Here is a 15,966-nt window from a genome sequence, read left to right on the forward strand (position 1 = left end):
AACAGAACTGTTGCATTTTACCACATTACTAATTACTAAAAGCAGAATTTTACCAAAACTGGACAGCAATTTGACAAGTACTAACAATGAACACAGAATTTGAACCAAGTTGATCAAAAGTTGAAAACTGGACAGAACACATATTACTAAAGTGCTAGAACACATAACACATAACACGGTTCCTTACTTCGACAGGATACAAATATAACAAAAGTTAAAAAATGATGTTCAAGTAGATAACACAATTACAGAAAATGATAACACAAATTTGTCGAAGTACTAAAAACCAGCAATACTAAAAAAAGTAGTTGTCGAACTTCAAGCTTCCCTCAATACTTGTAGTCTTGTACTAACAAAAATTTATTGACCCTCATAAATTTTTTCTAGTAGTACAAGTTAGGAAAAAAAACATAGAGGCCCAACTTGTACTAACAAAAATTTCTAAGAGAAATGCGAACAAAGAAAAAAAAAATTAATTAAAAATTTGAAACCCCAAAATTTAACCCATAAATGAAACCAGAAATATAAAACTCATAATCTATTAATATTATACTTGGTCCTAGTAGAAGTCAGCATCAGAAAAAATAGGAAACTGCTCCTTAATTGGCTCCCAAAAAACTAAAGGGTAATTGTAAGCTTCTTGGCCAATTAAAAGGTAAAATGGTCCTAAAAAATTAAAAAAGACATGGATACAATAATTCCATAAGGATGGAAAACAAGCGGCTTATATTAGATTTATGAGAAAAACTAGTAATAAGGGTCAACTTAAGGGACAAATTTATGGGAAAAATGGTACTTAAGGTTTTTTCCCTTTGAAATAATGAAGAAAACTATGAACGGAAGAAATAAAACAAAACACTTCATTATATAATTTTTGGGCATAAAATACTTCACTATCAAACAACAAATATCAGTGAATGTGAACAAAGAGAACCGCATCTGGCTCCCATTCCCCCACCCTCGACTCCAAGAGCGAGACATTATTTTAAGAAAAGGAAAGGGAGCCAGAGAGAAATCATAAGAACTTCCACTAACATATATGTATCCCAAACCACCATCTATTCTAGTCGGAATGCCCTCTTCTTGTCCCTTTTTGTCTATAAACTCCGGGTCATTTGTAATTAATCCCCATGCATACTATCTCATCATTCACCATTCGTTGCTTTTCGACTAGTAAGATCGGGATCCCTCAAGCCCCAAACTTGCAGTCAGCCAAGCACAAACTTCATCGGTTTCTTCAGGGATCGTATAATGGCCCAGACTGCATTGCCAAATGTAGGATTCATGAAACTGATATTGGAACAAAAAATAACAAAATATAAAAACTTAATGAAGCCAGAATCACGTACCCATTGTATGTTCTAAACATGAGATTTCGAAATCCAGCTGCACTTAAGGTCTGTGCGGATTTCTCTCCATGTTTATGTGCAACCACATCATCACCTGCAAAGAAGAATCAAGGCATCAGATAGATTAACTATGCTTCATATACATTTTGTGTTTCTAAACTTGCAAATTATAAATCTAACCAACCAAACAAACAATCTAGCAGCTTGCAGCTATTTCCAAAGATACTTCAGAAGAAGAACTGGATCTTATAGTACCGGATATCAGAAGATATGATTACCTGAGCCATGACACAGCAAAATGGGCAAGGATGCTGCATGCCTTGCAGCCTCATGCGACCCCTCCATCCGGTTCCTTAAGGTCCTATAAGAAAAATAGCTACTGAGATGAGTTGATTGATTATTAACAGTACATGTGTGTGTAGGGTATACGTGTTGTGCATGAACAAATCCATATCAGCGGAAACATGACAGAAGCTAAACCTCGAACATGGCAGCCAGCCACTTAGACCAACAATTGCACTAAGGTTAACTGGATATGGGTTTCCATTTCCATATTGCCCTAAAGCGCGGCACGTGGCAGAGTAGAGGGCAGTTGCAGCACCCATGCTGAAGCCTCCAACACCTAGTTTTACTGTTCAAAAGAGCAAAATTTACATGAGCAAATATAGAAGCATCTATAATTCCTGTAAAAAGAATCACCTCAATAACACTACAGAGCCAATATTTTTGTAAGAATACCGTGATTCACAACTTCAAAGCAAAATCACTAATTATCTTCCCTCTAGATTTATATTGTAATATATATAACATATATATAAATAAACAACCAACTTCCTCTAGTTCTAATTAGATGTTGCAGCATTATGGTGTCCATATATCTGCTAGTCTTGACAACCTTGACAAAACAAGGTAAGGTAATTCAGTAGCAAGGTTGAAGATCGAATGAGAGTTCTGCAAATCAATTGGCAGAAGGCAGTTATGAAATGAACTCATTCCATGATGTGAGAAAAATTAAATTAACCTGATGATGAATTTACAAAAGATAATCGGGAGCATTTAGTATAATTTCTATTTGTTAAGTCACGATTCATGAAAGCTGTTTAAAACATGATTACATGAATGGGAAAATAAGTTCACTATACAAACAGAATTAAACAGAACCTGATGAGAAAAGACAACAGATAACAGGGAGCATTAACTGATCAGAATATAGATATTATAGTAAAGTCATGAATCGTGAAAGCTGAACAGAGTCATAAAGAGAAATAAGCAAATAACTTCAATTCAGTGGAGCACAAGGGAAGGTGCCAATTACAGAGAATTTTGGCTTTTGAATTTAATCTTTTTATGTAAAAAGTAGAAAATTGCATGAATCCTGAGTCCATAACTCTTTATATTCCCCTTTGCCACACTACCAAGAAAAACCAGGCCCTAGTTTATCCTATGTTAAACACTTTGTAACAAACAAATATAACTAAGATATAAGAGTTTAGAATCTTTCAAGAATGGAACATACTATCAGCTGGCTCTGTTGACAAGAGATTTGCAACATGCGCTGCTGAGGCATCTAACCCCTCCATGTCATCAGGAGCATCTTCTGAAATGTCCCCCATGTCAAACCCTGTTATGAATCACTTGAACACATGAGCCTATGTTCTATAAATTTATATGAAAAATAATAATAATAATAATAATGATAAACCAAATGTCCAAACTCCAAAACAGTTATCCTAGTTACTGGGTAACATTCTCATATGATAAAACTCACACCACCTTGAATTTGATGGTGGTGTTCAGCAAGAGACAAAATCTACAACAATAAGTCTTACAAGCAGTGCAAGGAAATCCACCAAATAATGCTACAGGCCGAGAAGGAGCAGTAGGGCAAATCCACTTGATCTGTATGATAAGACAGTGACTTCTATTAAACAACTAGCAATAGTCTCTGAAATAGAAGATAAAGTGTGCAGGTAGAATGCATCGTGCATATACATGTGCATAATGGTAAACTATAGCTTAAAATAACTATACTTACATTTGGAAGAGGAAGGGTTTCCAAGAGCTGGGACCAACTGCAAAACAAAGAACCAAGTGGGAAAACCCATCTTATTAGGACTCACTACTGGTTAATTTAACTTGTCAGCTTGGCATAAAAAGGAGCTGGAATAGCACAACATTTCTGTCCAATAACTAGGGTTGGTGGCACACTTCAAGCTGGAGAATCATTACAATATTATTTAAGAAACACTTGTTAAAACCACATATCTCAATTTAGGACCATATGTAATCAAACTTAAGAATAAGCCTGATCAACAATTTGTATAATTTTGATTCTTTTCCAATAATGTCTTGGCTCAAATTCGTCCAACCATATATCATTAAATCAACTAGTGTATTTCAATTTGATAAAACTAAAGGCAACTAAGCTAGTGAAGAAGTGGGCCCCTATTCTTGGCCTAGGAATATTCAAATACTTGATTCAAGACTTCCCCAACATGACTTAGAATGTCAAAAAGAGGAATCAAATGAACACTTATGAAATTGTTTCTTTGGTTCACAGCAGTATCATTATCCACATCAAGTCAATCAGAGTTAGAATCTTCCATTTGCAACGTAAGGGCTGAAAGGCTAGTTAAATAACAGACCATTCCATAACAGGACAAAGACTTGACATTCTTCAATTCCCCTTCTTTCTTTTTATGTGGAAAAAAAAACAAGTCCTCCCTACTCTTACAGTTATATACTCATTTTAAAGGGAACGGAATCAACTCATATCCACAAAGGTGATTAAAGAACTTCACGCTTAATTGTCATAACTATTGATACATGCACGTCCACAAAACCAAGGGGAGTAAAACATTAGACTGTATTGCTATTGTAAACCTGACATGACAAGGTACAATTATCATGCTACGAATTTCAGTTCTCCTGATAAGTTGGTTTACAACAAGTTTCACCTAAAAACAATGACAGATGGTAACCAGCACAATGTTTTTCTAAAATATTTGATAAAAGTATAGCATTACCTTGAGCCCTTATCACCAAGGCCATGTAGCCAAACTATAGTTGCTTGGTGTTTCCCTTTTGGCCTGACCACATGTGTCCTTCCAAACTCAAACCTCCCTCTAGCAGTTCCACTACCTAACAAATTGAATCAACAAATATTCAAAAGACATAACAATTGCGCTAGTTACCAAGACACCAGCAAGAACCAACACAATAAGTTTTCATAAAATAGCTTTACCCTCCATATACAGATGAACTAATAATACAGACACCAGCTCAAAACAATGACTAACCAGAACCAGTAGTGGGATTATTGTAGCTCATTCTCTTCTATCACCCAATATCCGATATGCACAACCGAGATGACTTCCTGCAATTGAGAAAATCAATAATGGATGTACCTATTTATACCCATGTAGGGTGTGAAAATGTAATACAACCCGTGAATCTGCATAAGTCACATCTCACACACTGCTCCTAAAAAAGATTATCAGAAAGGGAAAGGCACCAAAAAAGAAGGACAGGAAAAGCTAGGAGTCTTTATAAGCACACAAGGCACATTACACCAAAGCAAACCAATGCAGAAAATTAACCAACAGAGACTTTGAGTTAGCAATGCACACACAGCGATTGGAATAGAGAATATATGCTAGTGGCCTCCCAATGGGCAAAGTAAAGCACTTCAACTACAGCAACCCCAGAATAGAACCATAAATCATACTTTTTTCCTGCAAAGAAACCATTTTTCCTCCAAAGGGAAACAACAAAAATGCAAAAAAGAGAGTATATTCTTGATGGGTGACAGATACCCATAAAATACAAAAAAACCAGAAGTTGAAATGTTCACTCGTTGAATGAGGTAATGAGGGGAAGTGGGATGAGATTGCAGGCACAGAAAAAAGATCTGGAAACATATAAAATATATTGAATATGCCAGTGAGAAAGAGAAGTGGAAGGGTTTAAGCTTTTTGTACCAACCTGGTGTGGGACTAGAAACCCAAAAGAATATGGGCCTCTCTCTTTCTTCTCTGTCTTTGCCTTTCTCTGCTTCACAGTTCACACAACTTTCTCCACTCCCTCTCTCAATCTCACTCCTTTTCTGTGTTTTGTTCATACTTCACACTCACACAGAAACCACCCACAAAACCCCAAGCTCTTTCTTTTCTTTTTTCTTTTTCTTTTTTTCACGGGGTCTGAAAACTAATCATTTTCCCACAGGTTTTCCATGCCCAGACCAAAATACCCTTCTTCGTTTTAACCTACAGTCATATAGTTAAAAAAGTTTCCGCCTTTCTGCGTTTGGAAAAGGTAAAACCTTTGTAAGGAAATATGACATCCAAAAAGGAGAGAGATGAGATATGGAGAAAGAGACGAAAGACTTTTACTTGTCATTTTCATTCATCTGAAAAAAAACTTAGAACAGTAATGTTACCAAACTCGAGGAATAAGCTTTGTGATATTGGGGACAATATAGTGAATTCACCTAGTTCCACAGTTGCATTCTGTTCAAACAATATACGATGCCAACCCTTCAACATGCGTCACAATTTAGCTATAGGCATCTGTATTCACATTTGTGAAGATTCTATGAAGTGGCAAATCTTTTTTTCTTTTTTTTCTTTTTTGGGTTTTTCAAGTGAAATTGAGCTATACTTTTTTCATTCTTCTCATATCAACGTATCTCATGTCTTTGCTTGAACTTTACTCACTTTATTTTAAATAATAATTTATGGAGAAAAATGGAAGATTCGAATTTAAAATTTTTGTAACGGAATAAATACACTTTCAACCAATACACTCTCTTTTATCACTTCCTCGAGTCTTGAAATGAAAAAGATGGTGTGCTTGTTAATTGTTTTTTTTTTCTTTTTCAAATTAGCATCTTAGTTGTGATTCACAAGTCTCAATCCAACTACGCTTATACATGCATTTGGAATTTTAGGATGAAAGGAAGTCCTAAAGTCTTTGTCTTTTGTTTTCATATGACCTTAAGTGTCTCTATCAAGATGTCAACTCTTTATGTTACTCGCCCACACGCTAAATTAAAGGCGAATCATAGTTGTATTGTATAAGAAATATTGGTTCATACCCAAGAGTGGCTGGAAGCTCACAATCGTCTTTGCATTTGGAATAAACCTGGGATGAGACTATGAACAGATTTTGCGCACTGATTTCTAGCCTTATTTAAACATACAAACACCATATGCTGATTCGTTTCTAGTTTGGCATCAAATTAATGTAGTAAACACTTCAATATTGTAATCTGATTAATGCCTTAAAAAGGCTCGAAATGAAGATTAGACAAAAGTTAAGGAATAATACTTCTGCTTGTCGGGTAGTCCTACGAGTTCTTATATCATTAACACCTTCCACCTGTTCTCCACTCTAATCCAAGTTCCAAGACCTGGTTTTATAGGGTTTAAAAATTCCAGAAATTGGATTCTCTCCCCGTCTCCCATTCTTTTGTTTTTCTTTGCTTCAGTACTTTTGTTCTCTTTGCATCAATCCTAGTTGTGCATTACAAATGTAATTAATGCGAAGATCACTCTTTGCTTCATACAATATCATAGACTAGAATTTATAATACACTGAAAACTAAAAGACAAATAAAAACGAGAGAACAACCCAACAGAAGATCCGATCGAGAATATATCCTCGTATTCATGTGCCAAATGCCAGTTTGTGAAAACCATCATGGAAAAGTAGGAGCACGTTTGATCGATGTTGCTAGTTGAACAAGTTGCAGAGGGTACTCACCATGTGACATAGCTAGTGCTTTGAAATGTTCTACCGTACGAACCCATCTACATTGATACATGCATTTGTATAAGGGACCCAGCTCGGGGGCTCTCGGTGCTTCTGCAGGTCTGCTTGAAACTGAAGTTACTGAACGATCCCTTGTCTTGCCGATGTCTACGATGTATGTCATCTTTCCAGGTTTCCTTTTCTTACTGGTGTTCATAAGGTCTAACGTCAGGACATATGACTTGAGAGGAGGGAATACTTACGGAAGACATACATCAACTGATGTCTCGGTACGGGGTAATAATCCCTTGGAGTTTAATATTGAATATGGAACAATTTTTTTTTTTTATGTGCGTGTGTATGTAAGTATGTACGTGTATATATATATTCTCTTGCTTACAAAAAAAGATTCGTTAGATATTTCGTTATTCAGTCATTTGGAACACATTTTAAAGCTTGGGAGCCAGATGCTTGGGTTGCTTGAGCAATTCCAGATGGGCCGGCTCTTGAGTGCCCAATTGCTTGGGTGCCCAGTGAATGAATTGTGTCCTAAAACAATCATTTTGATGTAATTATTATTGTAATTATTATTAATCAAAAGGGCAAGTTTATTGTTCATTGCTTATATTTAATATTTGATTGAACAAGGTCCAAGGAATATGAGTCAAAGAGAAAGTAATCTAAAGAGTTAGATGTGTGAGACCTTTACTCTTTCACACTCTTATCCTAAAAGGTTCCTAGTCATAGGATTATCACTTGGACATTGATAATCCGGAAAGACTGGCACATACTATGTATGCTCAATATGGAGGATGATATGTCTCTTGTCATTTGTGTAGAGACACTAATACAAGTATGTGGGTGCTCTTAACTTAAAGAGTACACTGAACGCGATCATTAGAGTTCTTGTATGGAGTCTTACTTACATGTCAAACTTGAACTCTAAATTGCAATAATACAAATTAGTCATTTGACCTGAGACACCATAGTTGTCTTATGAGTGAATGGATTATCTCTTGATGATGCAATAATATTGTGTCCCTTAATGGATATAACAGATGCATTCATTGGTATAATCAATTCGGTCATGGAGACATGTGAGTGTACAACAAGGAATCTCTATCCTTAAGTAAATAAGGTGTATGTTCAAAGATGTGATTCAATGAGTCTTTGGCCAAAGCAATGAATGAGATTTAAAAAGGAGTTTTTTTAATCACATTCTAAGAATCACATAAGAATGAAAATCACATTAGGGGATTGACATATCAATTCCATACCCCGATGATGTGATTTAGAACATCGTGTTAGAGAAGGACCGTATTGTATTGTAATTCCAATTGAATAGGTTCTTTGTCATTCTACATTAACTAGGGTAGTCATGATATGTTGCAAGACGTCACTCATGACTTGTGAAGTCCCCGAGGATTAATAAACATTTATTATCCTAATAACAAGGGAGAATCAAAAATGGAGTTTTTGATTCGTAAACAAAATAGAATGGTTTCTATAAACTTCACTGCCTTGTTAATTAGAACCTAAGAGATCGCACACCATATAAGTGGATCCTTGAGATTGTATATGAAGAAGATTAAACAAGAGTTGGTTATGAGCAAATAATTAATTAGATTTATTATTTGGACATAATTAGAATTTTCGGGTAAAACCCGAACCTATTGGGCCTAAACGATTGTCGGATTTTGGTGTGGACTTGGGCTTCACTAAATGAGATTTAAATGAAAGCCCAAGACACATTTTTAGTGCCCAATAACATGTATGGACCAGCCAAAATATTGGTTTTATGAAAGTCAATATTTTCTTTTAGTAATTGGAGTTATTTCCTATTATATAAAAGTGAAAGCATAGACATAATAATGGTAGTGTCCACACTATTATTTTCAGATTAGAGAGAGAAAGAGAGTTCTCTCTTGGTCCATTTTTCAGAAATTAAAGGAAAGAAGAACACTTGCATAATTTCTTCTTTTCTTTCATCTTTCTTCATCTCTTGATTCACTTGGTGAAGATCCTTAGAGGCCATATCCTTTTGTGGCTTTACTTGTTACATCAAAGAGAAGATTACAAGCACAAGAAGGAGTACAAGAAGGAGTTCTTAATCCAAGGTGCTTCAAGGTGGAGGAAACACACACAAGGAGAGATCAAGGAGAGGAACTTTGGTGGTTCACTTGGATCGGATTAAAATCACGCTCCAAGGGTGAGTAGAACATAAACTCCCTCTTTGTTCTTCCTTACTATGCATGCTATGTTTATATACATATCACAATAAGCCAAGATCATGGGTTAAAGGAATGGATTTTATGTTTAGTTAGTAGTTTAATGGTTAAACTAATTCCGCACTAATTAAAAAGTTTTGAAATCCATCCATTCCTTCAATTGGTATCAGAGCCATTGGCTTAATTTTGATATGTTATAAACATGGCTAAGTATGTTGGTTGATGTGATTTTCTTAAGCTTAGAGTAATATGTAATTTAGATCATAAAATTTGCTTTATCATAAAAGTTATGAAGCATGTGATGTAAGGTAGATTTTATGATAGCTAGAAAAAGTTTTCTGGAAATTACATGTAAGAAGTGGTTTAAGTTTGGATTAAATACTGCTTACTCCCTATACTTATAGGGTTTCGTCGTTTCAGTCCCTGACCTTCGAATTTCACCTAAAAAATCCCTGAACTCTCAATTTCCTCCCAATTCGTCCCTACCGTCAACCCTCCGTCAAACAGTCCGTTATCTCGCTGAGGTGGCAGTCATTTCCATGCCAAGTCAGCTGGGTGCATTAAATTTCAAAGGAAAAATGACCAACTTACCCCGTGCTTCAATTTTTCCATGTTTTCACTCCTAACTCGGTCAATTTTTTGCTCCAAATCCCCAAATCACATAGATCATAAACCAAAAAATGATTTCTGCTAATTTTTTGTGGCATAATAACCCAAACAATCAGAGTAAGCTGGAAGCATGGCATAATAACCCAAACAATCAGAGCAAGCTGGAAGCATAAATTGAGCAATTAAGGTTCATCAACTATGAAGGTTCAAGACAACCATTCACCTACATTCATAATAAACTCAAAACACATGGTATTTTCAGCAATAGCAAGCCACAAAACAGAGATCTAATTTACACAAAATAAGAAAAATCTGAGCATTACATCCTCAATAATTGTTCAAGTACCAATTCTGCTAGAATTGAAGATAGCTCTAATCATCTTATCAAAAGATTAGAGCTAGCAACCAAGTGTCACAGCACAAGGTTGCCCAAAAAAAGGATGCCTAAAAATTAATAATCTGCTTGCTAATGTCAATTCCATTTCGACAACTATTTTCCATCTCCTTTACCTGAGTATTGCTTGATCCTTTGAGAGGACCTTGTAGCTGTTGCATCCTGCTTCCTTGATGCCTTCGAAGATTGGACTGGCCTTGAACCTGCTGGGGCAGATGCAGCTTGAACAGGCCTCGAAGTTTGCTTAGCAGATGCTGCAGCTTGTTGAGGCCTTGATGCTTTTGGAGCCGACCTATTTGCTTCCAACCTTGATGCCTTTAAGGCAGCCATTTTTTTCTGGAAACATACACAAAAACCCAATAGAAGTACATGAGCAGAGTTTTAAAAAGGTTGAGCATTACATACATGGAGATATAGAAAAGATAATCAATTAGGTTACCCTTTGGTACTCTGCCCTTTCTTTGGCTTTTTGCCTCAATTCATTATTGGTCATGGACTGTTTCTTGGCTTTCTTGGACTGCAACAAATAAGGAACAAGTAATAACCATGTTAATTGACAACAACACTTTAAATGACAATTACTTGAGTCATAGGTGCTCTTTGTGCTCCCATTTTACCTGATTTTCAGAAGTTTGTCCCTCCTCATTGGAATTCTTCCTCTTCCTATTCAATGCTGCAGTCTTCTTTTCTTTTGGGGGTAAATGTCTTTGACAACTTTTGATGTTGTGACCAACTTGGCCACAATTACGACACCTCAGCGATCTTTGTACCCTTCGTAGTTTAACACCACCATCTGTCACCTTTTCTGAAGCATGCTTGAATCTTTTTGTTTTTGGTCTTCCAGGTTGCCTTGTATATTGGGGGGGTAAGATAGGTGGATCCTCACCTCTAAACCATAAATCCATGCTATTAACAGGCTGGACCAGGTTGCTATAGATACTCATATAGGTCTTCTTGAGATAGCAAGCTGCCACATAATCATCCGGGTCTTCCCTCTTCATGTAAATGGCAGAAATAGCATGCTTGCAGGGAATTCCAGTCAAGTCCCACCTCCTGCAAGTGCATGTCCTCATTGCAAGGTTCACAACATTCTTTGATCCCTCAATATTGTCAACCTCAGCAATGTCTCCACCATTGAATGTTGCAATACAATCCACAGCAGCCTTTTCCTTGTTTGTCTCTATAATAGCCCTTGGCTTGGGGCAGATATTCCCATGGTATCCTTCCATTTTTTCCTTCCTCACTGCAATCCGTCTCATTAGCTTCACCCTTAATTCTTCAAACATAGTCACAGGGGGTTTACCCCTAGCATCTAATATCCAGGCATTGAAACTCTCACAGATGTTGTTAATCATGATGTCACAGTCCACATCTGTGTTGAAGAAAGCCCGACACCAATGTATAGCTGGTCTCTCGGGTGCTGCAAACATAATCAATTAGGTTGTGATAAAAAACATCATATTGTAAAGAAAATAGAAAAATGGAACATTGCAAGTAAAAGCACATAAAAGTACCTGTCATCCACTTGTAGGCATCATCATCTAGGCTTTTCATCTCATTCATTTCTTTCTGAAAATAAGGCAAGGTGGTTGCCTTGGCACAAGCCCACATTTTATCCTTCATGACCTTTCCCGGAAAGAGCTTTGTGAAATTTGTCCACATATGCCTCACACAAAATCTAATGTGAGCCCTTGGGACTACCTCTTCAAATGCAGGTATTAAACCTTTCTGTTTATCACTTATAAACACCCAACCCCTTCCTTCATGTTCAATGTCCAGATCCTTCACCAATAACTCCAGAAACCAGATCCATGCATCCTTGGTTTCCAGCTCCACCATCGCATATGCAACCACCCATGATGTGTTATTTGCATCAATTGCTACAACTATTAACAGTTGCCCCCCAAAAGGTCCCTTCAGGTGTGCCCCATCTAGTCCAATGACAGATCTGCATCCAGCCTTGAAGCCATTTTTTAGAGCTCCCAAGCAAATATACATCCGTTTAAAAACTGGCCTCTTGCTACCCTTAGGAAAACTACACTTAATATCAATAGAGGTTGCTGGATCAACCCTCTGAAGCTCCCTGCCATAATCACAAAGCCTTGCATATTGCTCTCGAATGCTTCCCTCATATTCCAACAGAGCTTGCCTTTTAGCTTTATATGCCATTGAGTTGGAAACCCTTGCTCGAATGGTTGAGGACATTGTTTTTGCAAGAGATTCTGCAAAAACAAACAGTCAACACTTTAATATATGGTAAAGCAACACAACTGCAAACATAATTAACCAACACCAATGGACAACACATTTAGACTTTGAACTTTCATACCTGGCTTCACACTTTCATTAACCACAATCTGGTCCTTAAACTTTGCTGTCAAATATCTAAGCTTCACCATGCTATTGTTAAATTTTCTTGTGCACTTGTGTGTACCATCATATCCCTTGATCATGAGAGTGCTCTCATGCTGCATTTTGGAAGCAAACAGAAAGAAGGGACAATTGTCCTCCTTGCATACAACCCGCAGCCTTGTCTTATCATTCTTGATGAAGATATATTCCCATCCACCTTGAATAGCATGCTCCCTCAATGCATCTCTCAATACTTGAACTGTGGCAAACTTCTGTTTTAGTTTAAATTCTGGTTTCTTCATGTCGGATTTGGGATTGAATTCCAGTCCTTCATCTTCAAGCTCCCCATCGGAATTTATGGTAAAACCCAAATTCTCATCATCAGAATCTTGAAAACCAAACATGGCCTCATTATCTTCAAACTCAGTCACATTTTCTTGCTCACTTTCCCTTTGACTACTAGTAAGCTTTACACCAGCCTTAGGTGCTCTTTGTGTAGCTTCTTCATGCACAACTCCTTCCATCCAATCCTCATTGTCCTCATCACCATACTGTTCATACTCCTCATCATTGGCCTGGGGGTCATAGTCATCATCCTCACTGCCATCTTCACCAGAACTGACTTCCTCACTGTCATCTTCATCAAAAACCCCTTCCTCACTGCCCCCATCATCATTGGTCTGAATAGCATTGAAGTAATCGATATTTACATCATGAAGACCTGAACTTTCATTCTCTACACCACTAGACAGCCCCTGCACACTAGACTGCCCTTGCACACTAGATTGCCTTTGGACGCTAAACTGCCCTCCACCACTTCTGACTTTCCCTCCAGTTGAGCCTTGCTTACCACTTGAAGTATACTCCAACAGCTTCTGTTTTCCCTTGTCCTTTGGATTAAGACCACAAGCTGTGCTTGCTTGAGTCGGTACATGGTCTTGGTCAACCTCTCTGATCTCAATTCCCTTGCTTCTTCTTGGTATTGGTTCATTTGATATCTCCTTAATCACCACACCTGGCTTTTTCCTTGGTTCATCCGGTAATTCTTCTATGACCACCCCACAGCTACCTTTTTGACTGAAAAAGAAATCTTCAAATATGAAGCAATCCTCATCCTCTTCCCCAAACACCCCTTTAAGCTCCATGTGGTCCAAATAAAGTATGATCAACCGCCAATGGGGAATAGCTGTACACATAACCATCACGTCTGCATCTGTTTCCAATTTCATCAACTCATCAGTTTCATCCCCACACCTATACCAGTAATCGATTCTTTGGTGTTCATATCCCGGATTCAGTTGCTTAGCCATGTTGTCAACCTCTACAAGGGACATCTTGTCCTTGTCTACGTTATCAAAGTAATCCACCTTTCCAGCAACATATGTGCCCTGCCTCAAGCACCCTCCATGATAAACTTTAACCGTAAAATAGTCTGCATGTTCTGCAAATTCAACAATGAAAATGGTTGGTCAATGCATATGGTCAATTAAAAATAGTTAGTCAATGAAAATGGTCAACCAAAAACATTTAGTCAATGCAAAAAACACTTAACCAAACTGCCTCCATGAATAGCTGAAAACAAAAAGGAACCAAACAAAAAAGGCTTTACAGGGCCAATATTCTTCACACATGGGAGACAAAGACAAGCACAATTCTTTACTTTACTAAAAGCCAAACTAGGACCACAACCAGAAACCAGACAGAAACAGCAATATTAAAAGCCTAACCTACACATCCAACCACAATTTCGACAGTATTAAAAGCCAGCCTAGCAAATTCAACAACCACCGAATGCAAATCTCAATTCACTAAACCCACACACATAGTAGGCACAATCTCTATTACCACTCAATACAAGAAGCCATCTTTCTCGAAACCCAGAAAGGCAGAAACCCATAAAGCATACCATATCCTCAAATTTTAATCAAACCCCTAGCACTCGAAACCATCACCACACTAAGAAAAACCATTTTTAGCTACCAGCAATCCCATTGCAATAACCCAGAAACAGAAGGCCTAACCAATTTAAAAACCCCCAATTTTGTATTTCAAAACCCTAGATTTCGTCATCTTTAATCCCTTCATATCGGAGATGAATAGTTCCCCTCCAAAACTTACCATAATTCGGGATTTCATCCTTCTCATTCTCCCGGTCTGTAGCTCGAGGAACCCACAAATCAGCATCGTTCGCGACCATGTCGCCACCACAAAACGTCGCTCTTCTTCAACTCAGGTTGCCTTCCTCGCTCCTAGTAACATGATAGGTTCTGGGTTTTCGATTTGCAATGTTGCCGGATCTGGGTTTTTTGGGAGTTTGGAACTTGGAAGAGATTAGCTCCGTTCTCACAAAATCGATTTGACTCAGGTTGCCTTCCTCGCTCCTAGTAACATGATAGGTTCTGGGTTTTCGATTTGCAATGTTGCCGGATCTGGGTTTTTTGGGAGTTTGGAACTTGGAAGCGATTAGATCCGTTCTCACAAAATCGATTTTTTAGGGTTTCTTCGGAGTTTACGATCTGATTTCGACTATATCAGACCGAACGCACCGTAATAGAGGCAGGGCTGTTTTCGTCATTTTACAACCGACGTGGATCCACGTGGAACCAGGTGTCGACTCAAGTGGCGCCAGGTGTCGACTCAAGTTGCCACATCAGCATCTTAACAGACAATTTTGACTGAAGGTTGACGATTGGGACGAATTGAGAGGAAATTGAGAGTTTAGGGACTTTTTAGGTGAAATTCGAATGTCAGGGACTGAAACGACGAAACCCTAAAAGTATAGGGAGTAAACAGTAATTAACTCTTTAAGTTTTATGAAACTTTGATGCATATGAGATATGTATTAAGGGATTCTATATGTTTCTTAATTAAGGTGTTAATCTTAGAAACATGTTAGATTATATATGCTTTAGGGTATGCATGATTTTTGGCTTCAAAGATGAAGTAAACAAATGTTCAATGGAAGAACACAAAACTGGAATTTTATTTCCAGCTTTGGAACATGTCTAAACTAGTTATGAACTAGCTAATTTTTCATGGTGTTTGCTTTCACTTTTGATCCATAAATTCATGAATTGAAATATACCTAATAGTTAATGATGATATAAAATCATTTCCATGTTTCCCTCACCAAATAGTTGGTAGGGTTAGTCATCTTTATTATTAGTTTCTCTAAATTACTCACCAAAAGTTGGAATGAGATAAAAGACATGTCTCCCTAAATTATGAGATAAAAGACATGTCTCCCTAAATCACTCACCAAAGGTTGGTGAATCATGATGTA

General features: G+C 37.4%; 2 protein-coding genes across 3 annotated transcripts; both read right to left on the reverse strand.

Moving 5' to 3' along the window:
• Window positions 1-833: 833 nt before the first annotated feature.
• Window positions 834-5,492, reverse strand: LOC133740751 (uncharacterized). Of its 2 annotated transcripts, none has more exons than XM_062168703.1 (10): window positions 5,334-5,492; window positions 4,649-4,725; window positions 4,376-4,490; window positions 3,385-3,421; window positions 3,179-3,248; window positions 2,866-2,970; window positions 1,830-1,980; window positions 1,628-1,710; window positions 1,350-1,443; window positions 834-1,261 (listed from the first exon to the last, which is right to left on the reverse strand). In XM_062168703.1, exons 2-10 carry the CDS (start codon window positions 4,677-4,679, stop codon window positions 1,171-1,173), a joined length of 777 nt encoding a protein of 258 aa, XP_062024687.1. In that variant the 5' UTR covers window positions 4,680-4,725; window positions 5,334-5,492; the 3' UTR covers window positions 834-1,170. The 2 variants fall into 2 exon arrangements, with proteins under 2 accessions (XP_062024687.1, XP_062024688.1); XM_062168704.1 differs by lacking the exon at window positions 5,334-5,492 and adding an exon at window positions 4,981-5,156.
• A 4,671-nt stretch (window positions 5,493-10,163) lies between these two features.
• LOC133735500 (uncharacterized) lies at window positions 10,164-12,188 on the reverse strand. Its single transcript, XM_062162907.1, has 4 exons — window positions 11,846-12,188; window positions 10,949-11,751; window positions 10,771-10,848; window positions 10,164-10,667 (listed from the first exon to the last, which is right to left on the reverse strand). Exons 1-4 carry the CDS (start codon window positions 12,168-12,170, stop codon window positions 10,428-10,430), a joined length of 1,446 nt encoding a protein of 481 aa, XP_062018891.1. The 5' UTR covers window positions 12,171-12,188; the 3' UTR covers window positions 10,164-10,427.
• Between the last annotated feature and the right edge of the window lie 3,778 nt (window positions 12,189-15,966).

The sequence above is a fragment of the Rosa rugosa genome, chromosome 3 (genome assembly GCF_958449725.1).
Source record: "Rosa rugosa chromosome 3, drRosRugo1.1, whole genome shotgun sequence".
Lineage (NCBI taxonomy): Eukaryota > Viridiplantae > Streptophyta > Magnoliopsida > Rosales > Rosaceae > Rosa > Rosa rugosa.